The following is a 27,806-nucleotide window of genomic DNA, read 5'->3' on the forward strand; positions in this document are numbered from 1 at the left end:
TCCTTAAGGTACCTCAGCAACAAGTTACTGCAGTGCCCGGGAGTACTGCTATGCAGAGGAAATGTTACAACCAGCGCTGCTGAACCTTGATTCGTTGTACTGTAGGAGCCCCAGAGGTTGGGGCCTATGATCCTAATGCAATAGCATATACTAGCCAGCATTGTTATAAATGATGATACTACATCTTGAAGGACCGCTGATGACAAATTACAATTGGTTGCCTCCTTATCGCTGCACCAAAACAGGTATTGTAGTAGAGGTAATCCCATGTTTTGAGTTTTCAGCACCATTATACGTTGCATTGGTTATTACATGAATTATGCAGTTTTGTTGGGTGGCTCTTAAAGATGTCTTGTTGATTTACAGGTCTTACCTGCCATCATGTGAGCCAAGCAGTAGATGTGACTCAGGTTAAGAAAGCAGTGTCCCAGAATGTCTGGTGCTCATGTACAGAATGCATGAAGGAGAGGAGGACGAAGAATGGAGAGTTCGATCCTCCAGTGGATGTTTGGCTCTGCCTTAAATGTGGCCACCAGGTGAAAATCACTCACAAAATGCTGAATTTGTAAAGATGCTAATAAATAAAGCATGGCTTTTCATTGGAAATGTGCTGTGATTTAGTTTTGCACTGACTTATCAGTCATGGGCCTTCATGCATTGTATTGTGCCTACCAGAAACAATAACCCATACAGTGTACTGTGATCACTAATTCTGAATGTATTCCAAAATATCTGTTACAAAAATTCATATTTTTTTGTTTCTGGCGCAATCCGTGGATAATATACTGCTATCTTATGGAGGTCCAGCTTTAGCATACAGGGTTTGGATAACATGGCCGAATTTGCAGCTATAAACTGCTCTTGCAACTAGAGAGCAGTGGGCCATATTCCTAGAGGCGTGACATGAAACTCTTTAAACACCGATGATAAACCTTCAAAGGGGACCCCCAATTATCAATCATTTTTAATAATATTGCTCTTGTCATATGGGCCAAGAGGCCTTATTGGATCCCTATGGACTGTGTGGGTGCTAATGCAACTCATTCATCCACTATAGAGACCTATCTATTCTTGGTCATCCACTAGTATTTACTGAGTATCTGAGTATAGGTAGAAGCAGCAATCCATTGCAAGTGTCCTCTGGATGGCCCAACTGTTTGGTATTTTGCCAACCAAAATCCATCACCTTTGCCTGTATATTTTCTATTAACTTATAAATGGACTTCGAAGTTACAATAAAAAAAAATGTGAAAATGTTTTTTGGGTGCCCTATTTTATAATATACCGTATTTTTCGGCTTATAAGATGCATTTTACCTCCCAAAAATTTGGGAGGAAAATGAGGGGGGCGCCTTAAAATCCCAATATAACTTACCGGGAGGTGAATTGACGGGGGGCTGTCTGTGCGGCTCTGTGTGCGGGTGGCTGAGTGCATACGGGCGGTCAGCAGGGTGCCTGTCCGTTCGGGCAGCCGGCTACCTCTCTGTCCCGGCTGCCTCTCTGTGTGGGTGGGTGGGTGGGCGGCCTGCTGGCTGCCCTCTGTGCGGCCGGACAGGCAGCTGGGTGGATGTGCAGTGGGTGTCCTAGTCTGCTCGTGGTCCCAGCATCAAATGATTGCGCCGGGAGTCATTGTGTGTGCAGATGGAGCTCTTGGATGAGAAATCATCTGCGCACGCGCACTCCGGGTGCCGTTTCTTTGAAGCCCGGACTTTGGACAGACTGGGACACTCGCCACACCGGCCTGCTCCATCACACAACCACTGCAGCTTCTGCTGCTACCACTGACCCGCTGTTGCCGCTGCCACCACTGAGCCGCCGCTGCCAGAACAGCCTCTGTCTCCTATGACCCCCGCTCCACCACCGCTGCCGCCCCCCTCCGGTAAGGCAACACCGGAGTATAAGACTGACCCCCACCCCCTTTTATTTCGAAATTTGGGTTTTGTCTTATAATTCGGTGCATCTTATAAAACGAAAAATACGGTTCTTTTCAATCTTCTTTGGTCACAATAAAAACAAATGTTAAAAAAGAACAGGAAGTAAAACAAATAGAGGGAAAAAACACTAGTATCTTAAAACTTCCCAAGGTTACAAACCCAGAGTCTAGAGCAACACTGCTGTGTTTCAAGTGAATGTAGATGAAACCTACGTGGTGTCCCAATGCTACCTGCCCAGGGCCTGCTACCCACCAGCTTTTCTTAGTGTCAGTGGTATGGAATAAAAAGAATGGTTGATTTGCACATTTTGTTAACTGAGCCCCCTTCCTTCTCGGTCACAGGTACGGCTTAGGCTTGGATTTTAAAATGAGCTAATCAGCCAGCCCCCTTAACTCAGCGCTGATGATGTGCAGACACAGATATCTCATCTTCTGGGTCCTTTTTTTTAATTCAAGTGTATAGGTTTTAATTGCTACCACTTTAAACATATTATAGGGGTTTTCCATTGCAATGATATTGATGACCATTTATATAAAAAGGTTTTATATAAAGGGTTAGGTTTTGTGACTCCTTGAGTGACAGTTTTGTAAGTCAGGGAGATAGAGAGAAACAAAAGCCAGCTCACCGCCAATGTTCAGTGAGTGGATCACGATGCTTCACACACAGACGCCCAGCTAGAGCAAGTAAATTCAAAGGAAAAAAGGGATCCAGCAAAATCATGCAGGTTTGGATAAGTAAAATCTGTAGTTTATTAAACACATTAAAATAGTCCGTAGTGGACTATTACCGGTCAGCTCTGTTGGTGCCACTACGGACTATTTCTCTAGTCCCTTCCACGACAGCATAGGAGGTTGTCTCTCCACGCCCTAATTGGGACAGGAAGCACAAGAGGTTAAAAGGACCCTCCCACCTCCCATAGCCAGTGTCTTTCCTGTCCCCATGAGGCATGGAGAGGTTTTATTTTTCTCCTATGCTGTGGTGGCCGGCAAACTACAGTATATAGATTTTTTTTTTTTTTTCCCTTTTTTCCCCTACCTTAGCCGGGCAGTATCGGTCGGGCCTTCGCTGCTCCTCCCCTACTGTTCCCTCACGCTGTGTGGGACTGCTGCTCCAGCCTTCCGGAGCTCCTCTGGGGTGATGCAGGCTGTGTAGCTCCCCGGCCGGCGTCCTCCCTGAGCCGCCGGCCGCTTCCTGCATGCACGCTGCTGGGCGACCCGGAAGTGCTGCCGTGGGCGGGACTTCCGGTCTGGCGACCTTCCGGTTTGGGCAATTCCGGTCGCGGAGGCAGCGTGGAGGACACGCCGACGCTTCCACGGCCTGTCAGGGACCTGATGCAGGAGGCGGGGAACGTTCCCTGTCACTGGGGGGGGGGGGGGGCAGGCCTTTCTGCATAAAGGCTGCCCTGAAGACTTCAGACTCATGGTAAGAATTTCTGCTGTGCTCCCTGACATGTCTTCCCCTGCATCTGCATCTGCAGAGCCCAGTGTTCCCCCTGCCACAGTAAGTAAGGAGGGGGGTGGTCCCTCATGAATGGTCTCAGACTGATGTTTATGGCTTCTTCTGGTCTGTGTTTTCCAGGAGGACAAGGCCACTAAAGGTGGCTTTACACACTGCAACATCGCAAACGACATCGCTGTAACGTCACCGGTTTTGTGACGTAATAGCGACCTCCCCAGCGACATTGCAGTGTGTGAAACACATCAGCGACCTGGCCCCTGGTGTGAAGTTATGATCGCTACAAATCGTTCAGGACCATTCTTTGGTCCTTTGTTTCCCGCTGTGCAGCAAAGTTTCAGTGTGTAAAGGGGCCTTAAGAAATCTGACAAATGTGAGAAGTCAGAGGGACGTCAGAGGGACGTCAGAGACGTCGGATAAGCCTGACCGCTATGAACGGACTGAAAAGATTAAAAAGTGTCCAGTCTGTGTAAAAAAAGCTACCTGCAGTCTGGGATAAGAAGCTTTGCCAACAGTGTACGGACCAGATTATAAGGGCTGAACAACCGTCCCTGTTAGAGAGCTACGGTCCATGATGAAGCAGGAGATTCAGGCCTCACTAGCCTCCCCCCCTGCTCCTGGCCCTTCTCCCCCAAAGAAAAGGAAACTCCAGTCAGCCCCGTCTGATCATGAGGTTGCTGATTCCGCCTCGGAGGGTCCCGACGAAGGTTCTTCCTCCGGGAGGTCTGACCAGTCCTTCCTTTTTCCCTCAGAAGATTTGGGGGATCTTATTGGGGCGGTTAGGAGCACTATGGGGTTAGAGGAGGTGCAGGTCCTTCCCTCAGTCCAGGATGAAATGTTTGCTGGCCTGAAAATTGTCAAACAATTAGGGTTTCCGGTTCATGCCAATATTCTGGATATTGTCTCTCAGGAATGGGAATTTCCTGAGAAGCGTTTCCGGTGTGACCCCAGACGCCGGTTTCCTCTGGAGACTTCTGGGTTGCATTCGGAGGTCCCCAAAGTTGATGTACAGATGGCCAGGGTAGCTAAACAAACGGCGCTCCCCTTTGAAGATACTTCCCAGCTTAGAGATCAGATGGCTAGGAAGGTCGAGGGCCTCATGAAGCGATCCTGGGAGGCATCGTCTTCTACCATTCAGGCTAACATTGCCTCCACTTGTCTCCCGGTCCCTACTTTGGTGGCTAGACCAGTTGGAGGCTCATATTTCCCAGGGTACCCCTCGGGATGAGTTGCTGGAATCCCTTCCCTTACTTAGGAAGGCTACCAGTTTTTTGGCGGATGCCTTGGTGGAATCAGTCCGCCTGGCTGCCAGGACCTCGATCTTATCTAACTCTGCCAGACGTGCCCTGTGAGGCAAATCCCGGGATATGAAGATGAATTATGACTCCAGTCATAATCGCTCATCACTCCCTGGCAGTGCCCCCCCCCTTCTTGTCCTCAGATGTCCAGCATCTGTGAAGCACACACCTCCATGGCCATGTCCTGTGATATGGAAATGAGATGATGTGGGGACAATGGACACAGGATGACTCCCTGCCGTGACCCTGTAGTGGGGGCTGCTAGCTAGTTAGCAAGGCTCTGGAAGTAGCCAGACAGAACGACTCCAGTAAAAAATGGTTCATATCTCGCAAGCCATATTTCCGATAAATATGGCAACCATAAAAATGGTGTCTCCGCATGCGGACGATGCCGGCACACCCTTTTTATGGGAGCAGGACATTGGGAAATGCCCCAGGCGTGATATCAGCCAATGGGGAACTGGCAGACAGGTCATGAGTCCCCTCGTTCTGTAGCTAAATTCATAACTGTCACAATGAGAGCATTGGCGTCCGCCTACGACGCTCCCAGGCAAAGTTATGGCCCATATTCCATGTTGTGGATTGTCCATAACTCAAGCCAGGGGTGGAGCAGTGCTCCCTCTGAGGTCACTAAGGTAGGAGGGGACCTGGATTTGCCCAGGTTGATAACCCTACTTCGGCCATTTTCCAGTGTTCTTTTCGCTGGGGGTCACGTGCAGGAAACATCTGTGGGAAGGATCCTAGAAACCTGGCCTACAGCGCCCCCCTGTGGCCAGACGCACAAGGTAACTGATTGAATTGCATACCTGTTGTAAACCATGCTTTATCTGTAACTGTACTCTGACATATGTATATTCTGTAGATCTCCTATTGTATATATTGTATTTTCTAGTGTGCTTTAGGCTGATTAAATTATATAATTAATCTTGGGCTGTTCTGTTATCTCGATCTTGAATCCCACGTCTGTGTGTTCGGCTAATAGTTACCGTGAAGCGGTTGGTGGCAGCGAGTTGTGCCAAGGATTATTGTGGGGAGGCCAGTGAGATTCGGGGAGATTTTATATATTCCGCCCGCGGAGGTCGGGGGAATATATACCCTACTCTCACCGGGGACCCTTCAATAATCGGCATAAGTAGTATAGCGGCCTCCTTGCTTATTGTCGGGCAATTCCATAATTGGCCTGACTATAAGAGGGGCGCTAGAGAGCGCGTCACGTGCTCTGTCTGTCGGTCGGGAGGTATAAAGGAGGGGTGACCCCCACTTGTTACCCCCCGATTGTGACGTACTGGTAGCCAGCGCGGGGGATTTCTGAGTGACCCCCCCGGTGGTTTGTGACATATTGGTGGCATAGCGGTGGGATCGAGATAATAGTGTGTGTGAGTGTGAGACCCATACTCCCAGACACTAAAGACTGCCTGCAGCAGCTGTGGCTGCTGGGGTCTTCAGACTAGCTCAACACTAGAGTGTCAGAGTGCAGATACTGTAAGGTGTGTGGAGGCATCAGGTGTCAGTTCTGTGTCAGTGACCAAAAGTCTGCAAGAATGGCTGATGGCACCAGGAGCAGAGCTATGCAACTGGCCAATGCTAAGGCAGGAGCCGAAGAGAGGGAGGACGGTGCTGTGGACAGCAATGAGGAGGTTGCCCACGAGTCCTCCAGGAGCTCGACGCCAGAAAACCGTTCTGCCGAGGACATTGCGCAACCTGGCACTGCTGGACAAGATGAGGAGGAGCTCACCCAAGGTTCCTCAACGAGCCAGATGCCAGCCCTCCGCTCTGAAAGGGACAGTGAATCGCCTAGCTCTGCAGCGTGCCGCAGATCACCACGTGCCATTCCACCGAGCCTGGGAGGCTCGGATAGCCTTCTTCAAATGGCTATGGCCCTTCTCCAGGCTGGAGACCAGAAGGGCTACAAGGAACTCCTGGCAGAGCGCAGGGCAGAGCGGCAGGCAGCGCGTGATGCTAAGGCTGCGGAGCGGCACGCAGAGCGTGAGGCTGCGGAGCGAGAGCGGCAGGCAGCGCGTGAAGAGCGAGAGCGACAGGCAGACCGTGACTACCAGCTGCAGCTAGCTCAGCTCCGGCCCTCATCAGCCACATGTGACCTTCGAGACACCAAACTTCCAAAGGTCCGTGTTGAGGACTTCCCAGTGCTGGAGAAGGATGGAGACTTGGACTCTTTCTTGACTGCTTTTGAACGGACTTGCTTGCAGCACCATCTGGACAAGGACCAGTGGGCCAAATACCTGACCCCCCGTTTAAGGGGTAAGGCCCTGGATATCCTTGGGGACTTGCCTGCTGAGGCAGATCAGGGCTACGACACCATCAAGCGGGCCCTGATCCAACAGTACAACCTCACTCCAGAGTCCTACCGCAAGAAGTTCCGGAGCCTACAGAAGGGACCAAAGGACTCCTGGGCTGACCACCGGCGGGCACTTGCCCGAGCTGCCGACCACTGGACCCAAGGCCTGCAGCTTTCCACCGGACCGGAGATCCTGGACTTGTTCATCACGGAGCAACTCTTGTGGAACTGCCCTGAGGATCTCCGCCAGTTCATCCGAGACCAGAAGCCAAAGGGGTCCACGGCTACAGCTGCCCTTGCCGATGACTACACCAACAACCGGGCCCCTGAGGCCAGGAGAGCGGCCACCAGCAGCACCTGGAGAGGGGGTAAGATGAATTCGGCGACTGCCCCACCTGCCCCTAGACTGCAGGGGGTGTCCCCCTCAACTCCCCTCTCCAGGCCCGTGGCGGAACCAAGACGGTGCCACCAGTGCAACCTACCTGGACACTTCAAGGCCATGTGCCCTCAGCGTCCCAAGGCCCCGGCTCCGTCCCCGTCCCAAGGGCCGCCCAGGGTGTATTGTGTGGGTGGGGGTGGTGGTAGGTCCCTGGACAGCTTCCAACCTGTCACCGTCGGCCGGTCTGTGACCATAGGACTGCGAGACAGCGCCTCGGAGGTGACTCTGGTGCGGCCTGAGATGGTGTCCCCCCAAGACTTGATCCCTGGAAAAACCCTCGCTGTCTCCGGGATTGGAGGCACTGACCCGGCGCTGCCTGTTGCTGACATTTATGTGGACTGGGGCGCAGGGCGGGGGGTGAGGGAGGTGGGGGTAACTGATCGGATCCCTGCAAACGTGCTACTTGGGACAGATTTGGGGCAGATAACCTCCCAGTTTGGGCCCCCCCCAAGGGCTGAACCTTCAGCCCGTACTGACATGACTCCTAACAATGTTAATGTGTTATCTATGAATGATGTAAGGGAGGAGGGAGTGAACTCTGATATTTCTGCTTGCATAGACACCATAGACACACACTCAGCTGCAGCTGTGACAGGGGAGGGGGTCAGAGAAAGGTGTGACAATGCCTCTACAAGTAATCAGCCTGTGAGCTGGGATCTGCTGCCCTCTGCAGGGATAAGCAGAGAGCAGGGTGCTGCAGGGGGAGGACCAGTGTGTGGGGTGGGGGCTACCACAGCAAATGTGGGGTCCCCAGAGATTTCACAGCGGGGTTCTGTTGCTGCAGGAGGGGAACAGGCAGGTGAGATTGGGGCCGGTCCAGGAGCGGAAGTGCTCCCAGGTAAGATCTCGGTGCATGGTTCCCCCACAACCGGGGTGTCAGGAAGCCAGGTAGGTCTGCCTGAACCGGCGACTTGGTCAGGAACGGAGGAGGAGCAGGCACGACCCACGGTCGCAGCGGCTGTGGCCGCTGTCACCCGCAGTGGGAGTGCTGGAAGCCAAGGGGCCTCCCGGAGGTCCGATAGCTCTTCCCCTTCTGACCAAGTGGCAGCCGAGTCAGGTGGAGGCCAGGACACAGGTCCCGGGGTACTGACTGAAGATGTGACAGTCTCGTCGATTCTGGCCACATCTAGTCAGGGGTTTCAGGCAGCGTTAGAAGCTGACGACAGCCTGAAAGCTCTTAAGGAGCAGGCGGCACAGCCTCCCTCGGACTCGGACCCGGAGCGAGTGGTCTGGGACCAAGGACGGCTGTACCGGGCCACGGTCCAGCAGGGTTCACCGGAGGCGTGGCCCAGGGACCGACAGTTGGTGGTACCCTATCCGTTCCGGACGGAGTTGTTGCGGATCGCACATGAGATTCCGATGGCCGGACACCTAGGGATCGCTAAGACCAAGGCCAGGTTAAACCAGCATTTCTACTGGCCAAAAATGGGGGCCGATGTGGCTGCCTACTGCCGTTCGTGTGAAACCTGTCAGAGAGTGGGGAAGGCGGGGCCACGCCCCAAAGCCCCACTGGTATCTCTGCCAATCATCGATGAGCCTTTCAGGAGGGTGGCTGTGGATCTGGTCGGCCCGCTGGCCATCCCCAGCAGCTCCGGGAAACGCTTCATACTGACGGTAGTGGACTATGCCACCCGGTACCCAGAAGCAGTGGCCTTGTCGTCCATTCGGGCTGACAAGGTGGCCACCGCATTGCTGGAGATTTTCTCCCGAGTGGGTTTTCCCCAGGAAATGCTCACTGACCGGGGGACCCAATTCATGTCCCAGCTGATGGAGGCCCTCTGTAAGCAAGTCCAGGTGCGACATCTGGTGGCCAGCCCGTACCATCCACAGACTAATGGCCTGTGCGAGCGGTTCAATGGCACCTTAAAGCAGATGCTTAAGATGTTGGTCGACTCCCATGGGCGTGACTGGGAGCGGTATCTCCCACACCTGTTATTTGCTTACCGGGAGGTTCCACAGGCCTCAACAGGATTCTCACCGTTTGAGCTCCTGTACGGGCGACGTGTGCGGGGCCCCCTGGCTCTGGTGAAAGAGGCTTGGGAAGGGGATTTGGCCACCCCTGGAGTGTCGGTTATCGAGTATGTCATGCGCTTCCGGGACAAAATGCAGGCCTTGACGCAACTGGTACACGACAATATGGCTCAAGCCCAGGCCGATCAGAAGCGTTGGTACGACCAGAACGCTTGTGAGAGGACCTACCAAGTGGGTCAAAAGGTGTGGGTACTGGTCCCCGTACCACAGGACAAGCTTCAGGCAGCCTGGGAAGGCCCATACCTCGTGTACCAGCAGCTCAACCCTGTAACGTACCTGGTCACCCTGGACCCTGCCCGTGGAAGGCGGAAGCCCTTCCATGTGAACATGATGAAGGCACATCATGAGCGGGAGGCATGTGCGCTCCCCGTGTGCAACCTGCCCGAGGAGGGAGAAGCGGAAACCCTCTTGGATATGCTAGCCCAGGTTAGGGCAGGCGGATCCATTGAGGATGTGGAGGTTGGCCACCAGCTCTTGGAGGACCAACGGTCCCAGCTGTGGGCCACCCTCCTCCCCTTCCGGGGGTTGTTTACCAACCAGCCCGGAAGGACTGACTTGGCTGTCCATCACGTGGACACTGGGGATCATCCCCCGATCCGGCGTTCAGCATATCGGGTCTCCCTGGAGGTGCAGCAACACATGCGCCAGGAGATTGACGAGATGCTGAAGCTGGGGGTGATCCAGGCATCCAACAGCGCTTGGGCCTCGCCTGTAGTCCTCGTCCCTAAGAAGGACCGAACCACTCGGTTCTGCGTGGACTACAGGGGGCTCAATGCGGTCACGGTCGCCGATGCGTACCCAATGCCACGCATCGATGACCTGCTCGATCAGTTGGCCGGGGCTCAGTACCTGACCATCATGGATCTGAGCCGGGGATATTGGCAGATCCCCCTGACTCGCAAGGCCAGGGAACGCTCTGCCTTTATTACCCCATTTGGACTGTACGAGTCCACGGTGATGCCATTCGGGATGAGGAATGCCCCTGCCACTTTCCAGCGGATGGTCAACACCCTGCTCAAGGGACTTGAAGGGTACGCGGCCGCGTACCTGGATGACATTGCCGTCTTCAGTCCCACCTGGGAAGATCACCTAGAGCATCTAGCACAGGTGCTCAGGCGGGTCCACCGGGCAGGTTTGACCATCAAGCCGGGCAAGTGTCAGCTGGCCATGAGCGAGGTCCAGTACCTCGGTCACCGGGTAGGCGGGGGAACACTGAAGCCCGAGCCTGAGAAAGTGGAGGCCATCGCATCCTGGCCCACCCCCAGGACCAAGAAGCAGGTGATGTCCTTCTTGGGGACCGCTGGGTACTATAGGAGGTTTGTTCCATGCTATAGTAGCCTGGCAAAGCCCTTGACGGACCTCACCAAGAAGAAGCTGCCCTCTGCAGTCGATTGGACAATGGACTGCGAGACAGCCTTCCGGGCCCTAAAGGACGCCCTGTCCAGCCCGCCCGTGCTACAGGCAGCCGACTTCACGCGGCCGTTTGTAGTACAGACCGACGCCAGTGACTTCGGCCTCGGTGCGGTGCTCAGCCAGGTGGACTCTGCGAGCCAAGAGCACCCAGTCTTGTACCTGAGCAGGAAGCTGTTACCAAGGGAAGTTGCCTATTCCACGATGGAGAAGGAGTGCCTGGCCATAGTGTGGGCCCTGCAGCGTCTGCAACCCTATCTATACGGGCGCCACTTCATCGTGGAGACGGACCACAATCCCCTCAGCTGGTTGCACACCGTCTCTGGGACGAATGGGCGATTGTTGCGATGGAGCCTTGCGCTCCAGCAATACAACTTCACCATTCGCCACAAAAGGGGCCGTGACCACGGTAACGCAGACGGGCTGTCCCGACAAGGAGAGGTCGCGGACGGGCGCACGGGGGAACACCGGAGTGTGCTGCCCCCTAGCGCCCTCAAAAGGGGGGAGGTGTGAGGCAAATCCCGGGATATGAAGATGAATTATGACTCCAGTCATAATCGCTCATCACTCCCTGGCAGTGCCCCCCCCCTTCTTGTCCTCAGATGTCCAGCATCTGTGAAGCACACACCTCCATGGCCATGTCCTGTGATATGGAAATGAGATGATGTGGGGACAATGGACACAGGATGACTCCCTGCCGTGACCCTGTAGTGGGGGCTGCTAGCTAGTTAGCAAGGCTCTGGAAGTAGCCAGACAGAACGACTCCAGTAAAAAATGGTTCATATCTCGCAAGCCATATTTCCGATAAATATGGCAACCATAAAAATGGTGTCTCCGCATGCGGACGATGCCGGCACACCCTTTTTATGGGAGCAGGACATTGGGAAATGCCCCAGGCGTGATATCAGCCAATGGGGAACTGGCAGACAGGTCATGAGTCCCCTCGTTCTGTAGCTAAATTCATAACTGTCACAATGAGAGCATTGGCGTCCGCCTACGACGCTCCCAGGCAAAGTTATGGCCCATATTCCATGTTGTGGATTGTCCATAACTCAAGCCAGGGGTGGAGCAGTGCTCCCTCTGAGGTCACTAAGGTAGGAGGGGACCTGGATTTGCCCAGGTTGATAACCCTACTTCGGCCATTTTCCAGTGTTCTTTTCGCTGGGGGTCACGTGCAGGAAACATCTGTGGGAAGGATCCTAGAAACCTGGCCTACAGCGCCCCCCTGTGGCCAGACGCACAAGGTAACTGATTGAATTGCATACCTGTTGTAAACCATGCTTTATCTGTAACTGTACTCTGACATATGTATATTCTGTAGATCTCCTATTGTATATATTGTATTTTCTAGTGTGCTTTAGGCTGATTAAATTATATAATTAATCTTGGGCTGTTCTGTTATCTCGATCTTGAATCCCACGTCTGTGTGTTCGGCTAATAGTTACCGTGAAGCGGTTGGTGGCAGCGAGTTGTGCCAAGGATTATTGTGGGGAGGCCAGTGAGATTCGGGGAGATTTTATATATTCCGCCCGCGGAGGTCGGGGGAATATATACCCTACTCTCACCGGGGACCCTTCAATAATCGGCATAAGTAGTATAGCGGCCTCCTTGCTTATTGTCGGGCAATTCCATAATTGGCCTGACTATAAGAGGGGCGCTAGAGAGCGCGTCACGTGCTCTGTCTGTCGGTCGGGAGGTATAAAGGAGGGGTGACCCCCACTTGTTACCCCCCGATTGTGACGTACTGGTAGCCAGCGCGGGGGATTTCTGAGTGACCCCCCCGGTGGTTTGTGACATGCCCTCTGGCTTAAGGCCTGGAGTGGAGACTCCACCTCCAAAATGAGACGTTGCTCCCTTCCGTTTAAAGGGGATTTGGTTTTTGGGCCTGCCCTGGATGATATTTTGGACAAGGCGAATGATCGTAAGGCCTTACCAGATCCTAGACCCCCCAGGAAGCGGTCCTTTCGTCCCTCGATGCCTCAGGCCTCCCAGCCCAGAGGGAAAGGGAAGTCGGGCCGGTGGAGCTATCCTAAGGGTAGAGGGAGAAACATCCTCATCCTTCCCCATCAACAACGTCCTCAGCAGGACAAACCGTGACTCGGCTCGGGTGGGGGGACGACTCTCGGCGTTTCTTCCCCAGTGGCGGTCCATCACCTCCTGCCAATGGGTTCTGAAGATCGTCTCAGAGGATCTTTTAATAGAATTCATCTCCCCCCCCCCCTTCCGGGCCTCCGTGTCACGGCTCTGGCGTCACAGGGTTCCCAGGCCCTACTGTACACAAAGATTCAGGAGCTAATGCACTCGGGGGTCGTTTCCCCAGTCCCGAGTCAGGAAGGAGGGATAGGCCACTACTCCCGTCTCTTCCTTGTAAAAAAGCTGTCTGGCGGCGTCCGGATTATCATCAATCTAAGACGTCTCAACCGGCAGGTCAGGTACCGGCGTTTCAAGATGGAGTCTGTGAAATCGGCTATCCCACTGATAGGTCTGCACCACCAGATGGCCTCCATAGACCTGAAGGACGCCTACTTCCATGTGCCCATCCATCCGTGTCACAGGCAATACCTCAAGTTTGCGGTTCTGCACGGGGAGGAAGTGCTGCATTTCCAATTCAATGTACTTCCCTTCGGGATCTCCTCGGCTCCTAGGATCTTTTCAAAGATCATGGCAGAGGTGGTCGCCTTCATACGATTGCAGGGTATCTGTCTGGTTCCATATTTGGACGACTTTCTTCTCGTGGCTCCCTCCGCTCAGACCCTCTGGAGCCATGTGGAGAAGTCTTTAGGCATTCTTCGTTCCTTGGGATGGATCCCCAATCTCAAGAAATCACAGTTGCACCCCTCCTCCACTCTGCAGTTTCTCGGAGTGCTGCTGGACTCCGACAGACAGGCATCCTTTCTCCCGGAGGGCCAAGGTTGGCCCTGCTAGCCAAAATCTCAAAGCTTCGCCGTCAGGCTCGCCCGACCCTTCGAGCGGCTATGTCGGCTCTAGGTTCTATGACGTCCTGCATTCCCTCAGTCAGGTGGGCTCAGGCCCACTCTCGGTGTCTACAGGGTCATATCCTGGCGCATTGGGACAGACTCCCGTCCTCCCTGAACAGACGGTTTTGCCTCTCGGGGACCGTCTCCTCAATCCTTCTCTGGTGGCTGCGTCCCAGCAACCTGAAGGTGGGGGTTGCCTGGACTCAAACGCCCCTGGTTACACTAACAACCGATGCCAGCCTGCGAGGATGGGGTGCTATGGTGGCAAACTCCCCATTTCAGGGGGTCTGGAGTCCTTATGTCGGCTCCCAATCCTCCAACTACCGGGAGCTCAGGGCAGTCAGGGAAGCCCTCCTTGCGGCTCAGGAACTCGTCCGGGACTCTCACGTCCTGGTCTACTCAGACAATGTCACCACAGTGGCACATCTCCGCCATCAGGGCAGTACACGATCGGGCGCCCTGAAATCTGTGTCCTCCCAGATCTTACACTGGGCAGAACTGTCCCTGCTATCCCTTTCTGCAGTCCATGTAAAGGGTTCCCTAAACCTTCAGGCAGATTTCCTGAGTCGTCGGGATGTTCACCCAGGGGAATGGAGTCTGGATCAAGCGGTGTTCTGCTCTCTGGTGGCAAGGTGGGGTACTCCAGAGGTAGAGCTCTTTGCTTCAGCAAGAAATCGCAAGGTCGCAACATTTTTCTCCCTGAACCCTCGGGACAATGTGTTGGGGGTGGACGCCTTCTGCCACACTTGGTCCTTTTTGCCTCGCCTATGCCTTCCCCCCCTATTCCTCTTCTAGCACGAACCCTGAGGAAGATCAGAGACGATGGAACCACAACTATCCTGGTAGCTCCTCTGTGGCCACGGCGGAGTTGGTACAGCCTGATCCTGACTCTCGGGATCGACGGACCGGTCCTCCTGGGTTCGGACCCCAGTTTACTGTCTCAGGGTCCGATATTCCATCCGGACCCCCAGAAACTCAAGTTGGCTGCCTGGCTTCTGAGGCCCGGGCACTGAAGGCCCAAGGACTTTCTGACAAGGTCGTGGCTACTCTACAGAGCAACCGTAAACCAGTGACGAATAGTATCTACAATAAAATCTGGATGAGATTTTCCTCCTGGTGTGGTTCCCGGCCTCCTGATCCGCTCCGGCCTAACATTACACAGATTCTCGACTTCCTCCAGAGTGGATTGGACTTAGGCCTTCGGCCCAGCACCCTGAAGGTGCAGGTCTCAGCACTCAGAGCAGTCTTTGACACGGCTCTGGCAGATCATCGCTGGATCCGCCGTTTCTTCGTGTCCGCTAGTAGACTCTGTCCGCGTCAGAGGGTCCTGACACCTCGCTGGGATCTCAGTGTGGTACTTACCGGACTATCCCAGTCACCCTTTGAGCCTCTGTCCTCCTGTAGCATCCGCTCTCTCTCTCTCTCTCTCACAAGACTGCCTTTCTCGTGGCTATTACGTCCGCTCGGAGAGTCGGGGAACTTCAAGCATTGTCTATTCGGGAGCCTTACCTGACCGTCAGGGATGACAGCTTCGTTTTTCAGCTGGTTCCTTCCTTCCTTCCCAAAGTGGTTTCGGATTTTCACCGTTCTCAGTCCATCATCCTGCCTTCCTTCTGTCAGCATCCTAGGACTCCGGGGGAGGAAGTGTTCCATTCTTTGGACGTTCGTCGGACTGTGTTGCACTACCTAGATATCACTGCACCTTGGCGTATTGATCATAACCTATTCCTACAGCCCTTTGGTCGAAATAAGGGCAAGAAGGTGGCTAAGAGTACCGTCGCCAACTGGATTGTGCGGGCTATTAAAGACGCCTACCTCGCTCAGCATCTGTCTCCTCCTACCGGATTTACGGCACACTCCGCCAGGGCTACCTCTGTCTCCTGGGCTGAACGGGCAGGGGCTTCTCCTGAGCAGATCTGCAAGGCGGCTACGTGGTCTTCCCTCCATACTTTCACGAAGCATTATCGTTTGGATCTGGATTCCAACAGGGATTTGGCTTTTGGCAGGAAAGTCCTGCAGGCTGTGGTCCCCCCCCCAGGTATCAATTCGTTGGTATTCCTCCTATGCTGTCGTGGAAGGGACTAGAGAAATAAGAATTATTCTTACCGTTAATTCGGTTTCTAGGACCTTCCACGACAGCACGTAATTCCCTCCCTTATCCTCGATATTCCTGGATGTGTTTGTACTTCTCATATGCTATGGGTTCTTTGTAAGACACTGGCTATGGGAGGTGGGAGGGTCCTTTTAACCTCTTGTGCTTCCTGTCCCAATTAGGGCGTGGAGAGACGACCTCCTATGCTGTCGTGGAAGGTCCTAGAAACCGAATTAACGGTAAGAATAATTCTTATTTTAATGTGTTTAATAAACTACAGATTTTACTTATCCAAACCTGCATGATTTCTATGGATCCTTTTTCTCAATTAGAGAAAATCGCCAGCCCACTTTGTTTCCATGTCAATATCCGGTAAAGAACCTGATCAAACAATACCCCTAATTTTCTACTTTCCGGGCTCTTGTGGGAATGATGGTATAATTTAGAATTTCATTTTGTACCCTTAGGGCTGCAGCGCTACCTCTGAATGCCAACACTCCTTGAAGCATTTCCGGTTTCCACACAATGAGCCTCATTGCATTGCGGTTAATCTAAGCACCTGGGTTATTTGGTAAGTAGTAAATCGGTTTACTTAATATCAGTACTTTCTTTTTTTTTTTTTTTCCTTCGAAGGCCTAAGCCACACGGCATAGAAATCGGTTTAAGTGGAATGCGATAAAACATCACACTCCACTCGGACCAATATTACTCTGTGCCAGCACCCGTGAGCGATTATTTTCTCAGCCCTAAACGAACCGAGAAAACAATTGCAGCATGCTGCGGGTGCAATGCGATCCTTTTTTTTTTTTTCTCTCTCGCACCCATTTAAGTCTATGGGCGAGAGAAAAATCGCACTGCACGCGCAGTACATCAGTGCACCGCGAGTGCAGAGTGAGAATGGCAATAGCCGGCAACGGAGGAGAGAGGGAGATAAATCCGCCCCGCCCCTCCTCAGTGCCGGCCCATCCCCCGCAACTGAGGTCCGATCACATAAGACCTCAGTCGCAGTGACACTCGCATGACACTCAGCTCCTGCCGTGCTGCCAGCATGAGCAGAGTGTCATGCGAGGATCGCAGTAGTCCCAGTGTGGCCCCGGCCTAAAAGCCATTCTTCTAAAATAGTTAGAGGGTTTTACAGTAGACATAACATGTTGTGGGGCCAATAATTATCTGTGGTGTACAGTCTGCTGTGAATATAGGGTCAGTGGGGTGCTCGAAACATGACACCAACTACTTTGTCTGATCACGAACTAGAAAGCATTTTTTTTCTAATTCCCTCTGTTCATAGTTCATGGTTTCTGTTTAATATGTAAGATCAATTGTACAGGAGACCTCAATGGTGCCCAAGAGGAAAGATTGAAAATAAGTTGTGCCTACATATTTCCATCCTGTGCAGTTGATCCCACAGACCTATTCTAAAAATAGGCCATTCCTTGAAGGAATTTTAAGGCCAACACTGAATGGCATAAACAAATCAAAAGCTATGGTGGATGCGTGTTTTTTTTGTTTTTTTTTTTATACCATTTAATATATCGTATTTTTCGCTTTATAAGACTCACTTTTGTTCCCCCAAATTTTGGGGGAAAGTAGGGGGTGCATCTTATAATCCGAATATACGGGTCCAGGCGAGGTGGGGACAACTCTGGAGCAGTGCTGGGGGAGGCTGGTAGAAACTGCAGGAGGCAGCTTTAGATCTCCTGCTCCCTTAGTAAAGCTTTACTTACCTCCTCCAGCGTGTCTCCCCGATCTCACTGCTGCCGCTGTGATCAGGCACGCAGAGATCATGTCACTCTGCTGTGCCGATTACATGACCGGCACTGAGAACCAGGAAGTGCAGGAGCTCAGCAGCACGGAGGGAGACACGAGGGAGGACAGCACTGGAGAAGGTAAAGTAAAGTGTTTATTTTACTATGGGCATCAGCATGGGGGCCATATCAAACACAGGGGGACCTTTGCCAGCTGTAGGAGACCTGTGCCAGCTGTAGGAGACCTGTGCCAGCAATATGGGGACCTGTGCCAGCAATATGGGGACGTGTGCCATCTATAGGAGACTTGTGCCAGCACAAGGGGGCTATATTCAATATCCAGATTAAGGGGGCTAATTTTAGGATTGGGGGTCTATAAGAGACATATACCCTATATGATTTGTTAGATGGACACTGGCATTATAAGACGGACCCCATTTAACATTAAAAAAAAAAAAAATCTCTTTTCCTTCACCAAATTTGGGGGTGCGTCTTATAATCGGGTGCGTCTTATAAAGCGAAAAATACGGTACATTTGTTTTTCAAAGCTTGTATCTAAATATTTCAATTGCTGTACCATAATTGTGGCTAAAAATCCCTAAGTTATCACACAATACAATAAGAAGTCAAATAGCAACATGGCTGCCAATTTTCAAGTTTACAGATTTTTGACTCTGTGACCCAGTTTGTCAACATAAACACCTCAGTCCTTAAAGGGAACCTGTCCCCACTTTTTCAGCCTATAACCTGCGGCCACCACCACCAATGGGCTCTTTTATACAGTATTCTAACATGCTGTATATAAGAGCCCAGGCCGCTGTGTAGAACATAAAAAATCACTTTATAATACTCACCTAGAAGGTTGCTCCGGTGCAAACCAGTCGGATGTGTGGCGCCGTTCTCCGGGACCGGCGCCTTCCCTTTGGGCCATCTTGGTGTTCCTTATTCTGAAGCCGCGGTGCATGACGCGTCTACGTCATACACACGCGCTGACATTTTAGGTCCTGCGTAGGCGCACTTTGATCTGCCCTGCTCAAAGTAGATCGAAGTATTGTAGTGCGCCTGCGCAGGACCGGCGAGTGTGTATGACGTAGATGCGTCCTGCACTGCGGCTTCAGAATAACGAAGACCAAGATGGCCGAAAGAGCCACCCACCCATCCAACTGAAAGAGACACCCATCCAACTGTTGTGCATCGGAGCGACCTTCTAGGTGAGTATTATAAAGTATTTTTTATGTTCTACACAGCGGCCTCGGCTCTTATATACAGTATTCTAACATACTGTATATAAGAGCCCACTGGTGGTGGCCGCAGCTTATAGGCCCAAAAACTGGTGACCGGTTCCCTTTAACATTTCAGTTGTCATAAAGTTTTATATTAAGGTTTGCGTTTTGTTTTGGTTTATATGTTTTGCTTTTGTTTTTTAAGTTGCTATGAATGTAATGAGGAGCTTTCAACTCACTGCAACAAGAAGGCTCTTGCCCAGATGCTGGACTTTCTCCAGAAACACTCATCACGCTCTGAGAAAGGTAATGCAAACCTGACTAATTGTCATGATATTTAGTGATTTGTCAAAATGTAACAGTCGCTTACTAAACCCTGCATAATCAGAGATGTACACTTTTTTTATTATCCATCTTCCTCTGTGTAATAATTAATTGCCTATTGAAAAGGTTGTATGTTTTAGGCCATATTCTCACCAAATGCCACGATATGCACTATATGGACAAAAGTATTGGCGATCACTTCTCAGTTATTGAAATCGGGTTTGTCATTGAGCCCCTTTAACACAGGAGTATAAAATCCAGCCCCACGCCATGTAGTCTAACATTTGTGAAAGAATGGATCGTTTTAAAAATCTTTTTGCGCTTAATACTGTAATAAAATAAGTTAGTTCCATTATCAACTGTGAGTGGTATTATTGAATAGTGGAGGCATTTAGGGAATACAGCAACTCTGACATAAATTGTCAGACTATACAAAAGTACGGAGTGGGGTCACAGTGCTGAGGCCCATAGTGCTTAGAAAGTCACCAATGCTCTGTTGACTCAGTAGCAGCAGAATCCAAATCTCTGGCTTTACAGGGGTTATCCACTACTAAGATAACTCCTCCATCCCTATGTGTCTCCTCAGCAAAATAACTACACCTATACTCTCTCCCAGTGCTGTTAAAGCTTTGTCAACAGTGCCTCTCCTGGGGATCGCGTTACATTATGTCCCATGATCCCTGCTTTCAATCAGCATTTGCTTTGCTTTCCATCCTATGGACGTAATCGGACATTAGGAGGAAGTGAGTGCTGCAGCTGGTCTCTCATTTTCTCCGAATGTGTTGATTTGTTAGGAGGGGAGAATGAAGCCAGAGCTGATTGGCCACAGTGATGGTGGGACATAACAATATCACGCGATCCCTGGGACACGCAGTGCTGAGACTGCCGGAACAGCACCAGAGGTGAGAATAGCTGTAGTTATTTTGTTTGGGGCAAATTTAGTGATGGGAAAGGGGTATTTTGAGTAGTGGAAAACCCCTTTTAACTTCATCACAAAAATTATGCCGGGGGCTTCATGACATGCGTTTCTATAAGTTACAAACTACCCTTAAATCACGAAGCACAGTCCCAGGTGTCTATTGAATGGGGGTAAAGCACACTGTAACTGAAATTTGAAGCAGTGGAATCGTATTATACTTCTATATCTGGAACAAGCAAACAGAAGAAGAAAACAGTCATAGGCTCAAAGATTGCGATTAATGTGTAACAAAACTTTATTACCATAATGTATAAGATGCACTTTTTTCCCTCAAATGTGTGGGGTGCGTCTTATAGTCCGGATGTATCTGGCTCGCTGTTGAATAGTAAAATTGTACAATATAGAATAAGGTAAGTATCGTAGTCCCAAACCCATAAGAACAGTATAAGGTAAGTATTGTAGTCAGAAATGCAATGGAATAAGCCCTCTCCTGCTGAGGTAGCGCCGACCCAACAAACGTTGCAGCAGGGAGCCTTCGTCTGGGCGCCACCTCAGCAGGATAGAGCTTATTGCATTGGGTTTGTGATTACAATACTTACCTTATACTGTTCTCATGGGTTTGTGGCTACCATACATACCTTTTATATTATATTGTGCAACGTTATATATTCCATAAGTAAATAGGTTAATAGTATTGATTATTTTGCTCCTATGCATACTGATAGATAGTGGTGTGTGTGTGTGTGTGTGTGTGTGTATGTATATGTGTGTGTGTGTGTATGTATATGTGTGTGTGTGTATATAGATAGATAGATATCTATCTCTGTATTTCCTATTCTGCTGGCTAGCCTGCCTGTTTTTACTATACTATCCATCGCCCTGTGTTTTAAATAATAGTTTTAGACATTATTTGCAATGTTTGGGCTTATCACTAGGGCTGAACGGATCCAGACTGTAAAAGTCCGTATCCGCGTGGTTTCAACTATATTTGGGTGCCGGACCCGGACGCGGGATTCTAGTTGCACGATCCGGATTCGGCAATTAAAGTAAAAATAAAACAAAGAAGAAATAAGTGAGAGTTTCATACTTACCAAGACTCTGTGTCATGGCGGCACACTGCTTTCATGTCGCGCATTCAATTCCTGTACTGTCCATTGCATACACACAGCTTTCAGTGTTTTCCCCGCCCACCGGCCGTCCTCTCGTCTGTGATTGGTTATAGGCACACGCTCCCCCAGCCTGTGACGGCGCCTGCCTTCAGTCATCGCTTATTGGGGCTAAGTAATAGGCTACACTCAGAGCTGGCAGTCTTTTCTATGGTTGCTTGCTCTGTGTAGATGTAGCAGAGCTGGATGTGTCGTCGTGAGACCTCGTGTGGATTATGCCGGAGCTGCAGGGTGTTTGGGCTTTAATAAAGTGGTGAAGGAGGGTGTGTTTTGTATTTTATTCCAAATAAATAAAGGATTTTTCTCTGTGTCTTGTTTATTTACTGGAATTTACAGGTTTGTGATGCAGGTATCTCAGACGCCTGTACCATCACAAACCTAGGACTTAATAGAAGCTATTATTACCCCGAAAGCCACTGCACCAGGGCAATCGAGAAGAGCCGGTAATGTACCGGGATTGTCACATCTAATAGATGCGGCAATACTGGGTGGCTGCGGGCTGAGAATATACCAGCCCCCAGCCGGCATTATCAAAATTAGGGGGGACCGCACGTCGGGGGTTTGTGTGGGGTGTTTTTTTTTTTTTATTTAAATTATTTATTTAAATAAAAAAAAAAAAGGATACACTGCTTTCCCCGCCCACCAGCTGTCCTGCCGCCTGTGATTGGTTGCAGTCAGCTGACACTCAGGGTGGGGGGGCATCTAACTGCAACCAATTACACATGCCAATGGGCGGGCAAAGTAGGGAATATTGAATTGTCAGCTCTGAAACCCCCTCCACAAACGTTTTTAATCTCCAGTTTCCGGTCCCCATTGACTTATATGGGCCCTGGATTCTGGTGCGGATCAGACTTGGATGCTTTTCTTGAGTATGGTTAAACTATAACCCCTAGTTGCGATACCATATGGAAGTGCCCAAGGAGCTATAAAGAGTTTAAATACAGCAGGACTCTTCATCATCAAAGAAAGCAGACCCCCTAAAAAAGAAAAAGGACCCCCCCCCCAAAAAAAAAAAAAAGAAAAGAAAAAAAAAAATTCAGTCATTAGACCCCAAACCATTCTGGTTGACAAGTGTTGATGATGGATGGCCTCTCACACAGAGATCATCTTTGCTGTCAGGTCCCTCGCCTTTCTAGTTGCATTGCACTGTAGCTGGCACAAACCGATCGGGTACCAGTATCACTCCTTGCGAGTGATACTGTTTCCAGTCACCACTGGGAGCCAACCGCTGTAGAACACAGGGGGACCTGACAGTGATGCAGATTTGTATATGCTAGCCCATTCACTTGCCATCTCTAATTTTTTTTGTTTGGGGGTCTGATAAGTGTGATTCTGTTAGGGGTGTCTGTTTTTTTGGAGGAGGGGGGGTAAATATTAGCAGTACATTGAGAATAATAAATTTAAGCATATAATTTTAAACCTTTTGTAAATATGTTATGTACCCACCACTATAGGATTTGTGCAGCACCACGGGAATATCGTCAGATACGAAAATGTGTATTTGAACCAGTAATATGATTAACACAAAATGTTGATGTTACAGAATGTGATGACATGATTATATTTGAATAAATGTAGATTTTTATTTATATTTTTTTTGTTCAAGAATAAATGGCAATTAATGTTCATGGGAAAATATAAGACATTCCTTGATAATAAGCCCTAGCGCATCTTTCGGAGCAAAAAATATAAGACCCTGCCTTATTTCGGGGAAACATGGTATTAACCTCAAGTTGTACCTAGGTTCTATGTTTGTGAATATCCTTTTTTATTCTGTATCCAGAAGTCTGATGGATGAGCCTGGATTTGGCGAATGTCAGAAAAACATTGCCTAATTGCACTGTGCAACTGTAAAGTTGTGCATGAGGACTAATGCTATGTTGTTGTTTTTTGGAGATTTGCCTTGTCTTCTTAGTTCTAGTGTAAAGAAATTTTAAAGCTCCAGCATACTAAGACATTTTGGTTAAGTGTGTGCTTTCTACTTTGTGCAGATTGTCCTTTCAGTGAGGAAGTAGACGAACTCTAGTACCACCTATTGGAGGTAGCAATCCTAAAAGTCAAAAGCCCTTTAACAAGCTTTGGCATAAAACTTAGGATTTATGCCAGATCAGAACCTCAATTTGTAGACACGGTGTTTCAGGGTTATTGCCCCTCATCAGTACAAAGTATAAGATCTCATCTGGCTGTATTGAGAGGCTTTTGTGGGAACAGTTTGGGGTAGATCTTTTTCTTTTCCAGTATTGTTGTTCCCCAGTGCATAAAGTAAGGTCCATAGAGGTATAATTGGGTGAGTTTGGTGTTGAAGATTTTGCCTGGTTGCTCAGAGCTATAACCCTTTTGAACAACTTTAGGTGAAACTAAAACAGAGATTTTGAGCCATGTCTTCTCCACCAACTTTGATATCTGGCGTCACAAATAATCTTTTGGATGAATAGGCAAAAATCTCCCGACACACTATCAAAATCTTGAAGAAATCCTTCCCAGAAGAGTAGAACCTTTTAGCGTTGCAAAGTGGCGTACAGCTCCATATTAATCTCTATGGATTTAGAACAGGATGTCCTAAAATCTCCTGTAGGTGTAATGTGTAGGTACCCCAATAATTTTCTCCATCTGTATATCAGAAAATTCATTATTTTGGATGAAATCCTCATTTGAAATTCGATGTAACTTTACGGGGAAGGGTGTGTGCCCACGATCAGTATTTGCAGTGTTTTGGACGCAGCATACTTCAGGTGCGTCCTAAATGCTGCATTGTACAATAAAAGCATAGGGGATGGGATTTCTAGAAATCCCGTGCCCACTGTGCTTGTTTATTCCACAGCAAACACTGACCTGCGGTGCGTCTTTCCAGACCACAGTATGTCAATTGTTTGCTGCAGATTTGCGTGCGTCCTTCGTTGGGAGAACACAAGTGAGAGACCGCAGCGCACTGAACCCTGATCGTGGGTACGAGCAGCTGTGGTCTCCTGCGGAGGAGATTTTCGGCCCCGCAGGTCAGGACCTACTGCATCCAGGACGTAGCGAGTTCTGGTCGTGGACACATACCCTTAAGATTTGAAGATTTGGTTTCTGGTACTACTTAAATTTCTCAGTATGTTTTATTGTTCCATTGTAAGTCCCCAAGTACAAAGCTTTTTATTGTTTGTTTTTTTTTTTTTGTTTTTTTTTTTTTTTTAAAAAACTATAAATTGCAAATATGTATTATTTTTTAATTGATGTAATCAGAAACCTGTACATGCATACACAAAAAGTCTCAAATTCTTGCTCCTAATTCTTTTTTGACATTGGTAAAATGATGTCTGCTTGGTCCCAGCATTTTAGCCATTCCTTTCCCTTCAGCTGTAAAAATGTGCAAATGACATTAGTGCTGCGTGAGAGACTTCAGTAATTACATTAAGCGGCAGGGATAAAAACGAGTGCTGGGTTCCCAAAAGAATGCTTGCAGCTGTGAGACTCTCACAGCTGATCCCGTGGGCTTCCGGGCCCACCAATCCATACATACGGAGAGAAGGAGCATGTCTTACACCAAAGAAGAGTAAAGCAAGATTGCTTTCTAGTGAGAGCCACCCAAGAAGTTGTTGTACATGAGCTTAGCTGCCCGTGATGCTTTTCAGGGAGTGGCAGGTGTAATTAGAGCTTTGGCAGTCATGGGACATCACAGGGAAGTGTTCATTTGTCAGGCACACAGCGTGCCACCCGATTGTTCTTATCTGTCAATTGTCTTTGCAAGCTCCCAAGTGTGGCTCCAGTACAACATATGATTATATTCGAAAAAAACCAAAGAGAAAAATTGCATGAAAAATACCCTGACTATAAATAAATTGCAAGTGCTTAATAACAGGGTACTTAGTGTATACATTTTTGCAAAAAGGTAAAAAGCTGTCTCACCTCGTCACGGTGTACCCATCTGAGACAGTCCCTAACCAACTGAAGTTAAAAACATTATCAATACCTGACTTGTGTCATGTCAAACTCCAATATGAATGGTGGCAAGTGGTCAGCTGTGTCCCAGATTAAATACACAGCGAAGTGAGACGCAATTAGTTGTTCAGTCTCAGTATTAGGAGGGCTGCGCCCCCAACTTGCAAAAAAGCAAGATAACATACAAAAAACACAAAAAACCTGAGCTGAAACAATGTTTTTCTAGTCTTGAGGCTGCAATTCACATGCTTAATGTCATATGATTATATTCGGTCTAGAATGAGCCCTACCTTGAGTTTATTATCAAAACCTAGTCAATGTTCAACTACATAAAACTTGTTATTTGTAGTTCCAACCAGAAATATTATAAACCAGTACGAGTAAGATATATAAAGGTTTTAGCAGCGATTATTCTGCAATCAACTCTCGGGTTTCTTATCTAAAAGTATATTTTTAATCAGTATTTTAGCACCATTATGGCACTGCCTATAATTTATAGGGCAAAAACTTGCTGGTTAGTAATGAACTATCACTACCACACTGCCTGCCATTATTCACTCTAAATGCCATACCATCTACCGCTTTGAACCATTGCATATACCATGGCTGCCCCCTCTCCAGTTCCCCCTTTCACTCACAATATTTCCACACTTTTCCACCGCAATGCTATCGTCTCTCTATATGGTGCCCTCATTTCACGTTGTCTTCTTTCAGTATCCATTCTGTGCCTTCTTTTCACATGATGCCCTTATACTGCCTATCACGCATGCCCTCTCCAAACTGTGCCCCTACTTCATACTGTGTCCCTACACATTATGACGGTCACCAGATCCACCCATACATTATGATATCCACAAACCCCTCAATATATTGTATGGTCACCACCACAGTCCCCCATATAGTGTGATGTCCACCACAGCTCCCTATCCAGTATGGTCACCACAACCCCCAGTATAATTTCCCTCAAAGCCCCATATACAAAAAGGTCACCACAACCCCTTTTATTTATATAATATAAATATATATATATATATATATATATATATATATAATATAAATATGTGTGTATATATATTATGATGTCCCCCTCAGCTCCTCATTTAATGTTTTTGATGGCCCCACACAGCCCCTCATTTGATAGCCCCCACAACCCCATTTAGTGGCCAAATAAGAGTAAAAAAAGCTTATACTCGCCTAATGCAGGTTCCCTGTACACAGTGACCGCTTTCTTCGCTTCTATCTTGAATAGCAATTGGCTCTGGATGGTGCAATGCAGTGATGTCCATTGCACCACCCGACGTCCACTGTGTGCGCCGAATCCCGCAAGGTGCAGGCTAAAAGTTGCCTGTGTCTTGTAAGTTACCAGCAGAGCAGGGAGCTGATTATGGCTCCTTTTGCGCCTGTACCTTAAAGACGCAAATGCGGTTGAGTCAGGGGAGGCAACGTTGGCCAGGGCACAGCCAAGGAAAGACGAGTGGGATTTGTGACTCGCTGACACTGCGCACTGTGTTTGCAACCCGACTGACGGTAAGCTAAATATCTGTAACTGGCGGAAGCTGCCAGGCAGCTGCAGACATTCAGTCGTTGTTTTCAAAGTGACCCCCCCACATGGAGGCAAGAGCTAGCACCCTAGGCAGGTGCCTACCCCTCATTCATTTATGACTGCAGACTTGTGATTCCTCACATCGCTGTTAGGATTCTCCGGTGCTGTATCCCGCAGCGGGTGGTCATGTGACTTGCATACAGCCAGCCACAATCCGATACAACTGTATCCACTCTTGCACAATAGACTACAAGAATGCAGATTTAAAACACGAAGAAATGAGGTTTTATTGATATGAAATAGTTAAAAGGCAAAAGTTTCTTTCTGCAATACATGAATAAATAATCAATATACATAATGTTTGGTAACACAATAAGACCTAGGATATGAAGGACAGCTTTAGGTGGTACAGTGGGTAAGCTTGAACCCGCCATTTGAGTACACCGCCTCCAAACCGTTTACACTCCCCAAAATCAGACCAGCCACAACGGCTATAATGTATTTCCCAGTGGGAGAAGGGGAAAACTGTGAGGCATATTACCGGTCAGGGTGTAAGCGCTGGAATAGGCAGGCAGTTAGAAGAAGCTCCCGTGGAGGACCCGACATACGTTTCGCAGTATTTACGATGGCTTAATCATGGGTGGTGAATGCAGATTTATAGATTAAAACTGGACAAGTCCTTTAACAATGTCAGGCAACCTATCTGCTTGCTATTATTTAGAAGAAGTAAAAGCATTACTTATCCAAACCTTCTCCAGCGCCAGCTCTCTACCACTGCTGCCATTGAATGCTTACAAACAGCAGTAATGTAAGGACCACAACGCATAAGTCCGCTGCAACCAGTCACTATGATAATTGACTTGTTTCTTCTCCATTTGTAGACCTGCAAATCTTGTGATTGGCTGCATTGGTCACTTTTAAATTGTAATGCTTACCGGACCTCATTCACTCCTAGAAGCATTCACCAAACCCTGCTGTCCTCACAACAATGTTTTGTCCAGCACCATGTGACCGTGGCCGACAATCTCTGGCA

At 49.2% G+C, this 27,806-nt stretch overlaps 1 protein-coding gene across 3 annotated transcripts in view; it reads left to right on the forward strand.

Annotated features, from left to right (window-relative positions):
• USP45 (ubiquitin specific peptidase 45) overlaps positions 1-27,806 on the forward strand; it is a 210,726-nt gene that overhangs the window by 21,904 nt on the left and 161,016 nt on the right. For 2 of the 3 annotated variants that reach the window (XM_075340100.1, XM_075340099.1), the window contains exons 3-5: positions 367-536; positions 16,400-16,503; positions 19,106-19,206. In XM_075340100.1, the coding sequence (XP_075196215.1) occupies positions 367-536; positions 16,400-16,503; positions 19,106-19,206 (375 nt within the window). Of the gene's footprint in view, positions 1-366; positions 537-16,399; positions 16,504-19,105; positions 19,207-27,806 lie in introns of those variants that run through there. The other variant, XM_075340101.1, reaches the window with a different exon arrangement.

Source organism: Anomaloglossus baeobatrachus, chromosome 3 (assembly GCF_048569485.1).
Source record: "Anomaloglossus baeobatrachus isolate aAnoBae1 chromosome 3, aAnoBae1.hap1, whole genome shotgun sequence".
NCBI classification, from domain to species: domain Eukaryota; kingdom Metazoa; phylum Chordata; class Amphibia; order Anura; family Aromobatidae; genus Anomaloglossus; species Anomaloglossus baeobatrachus.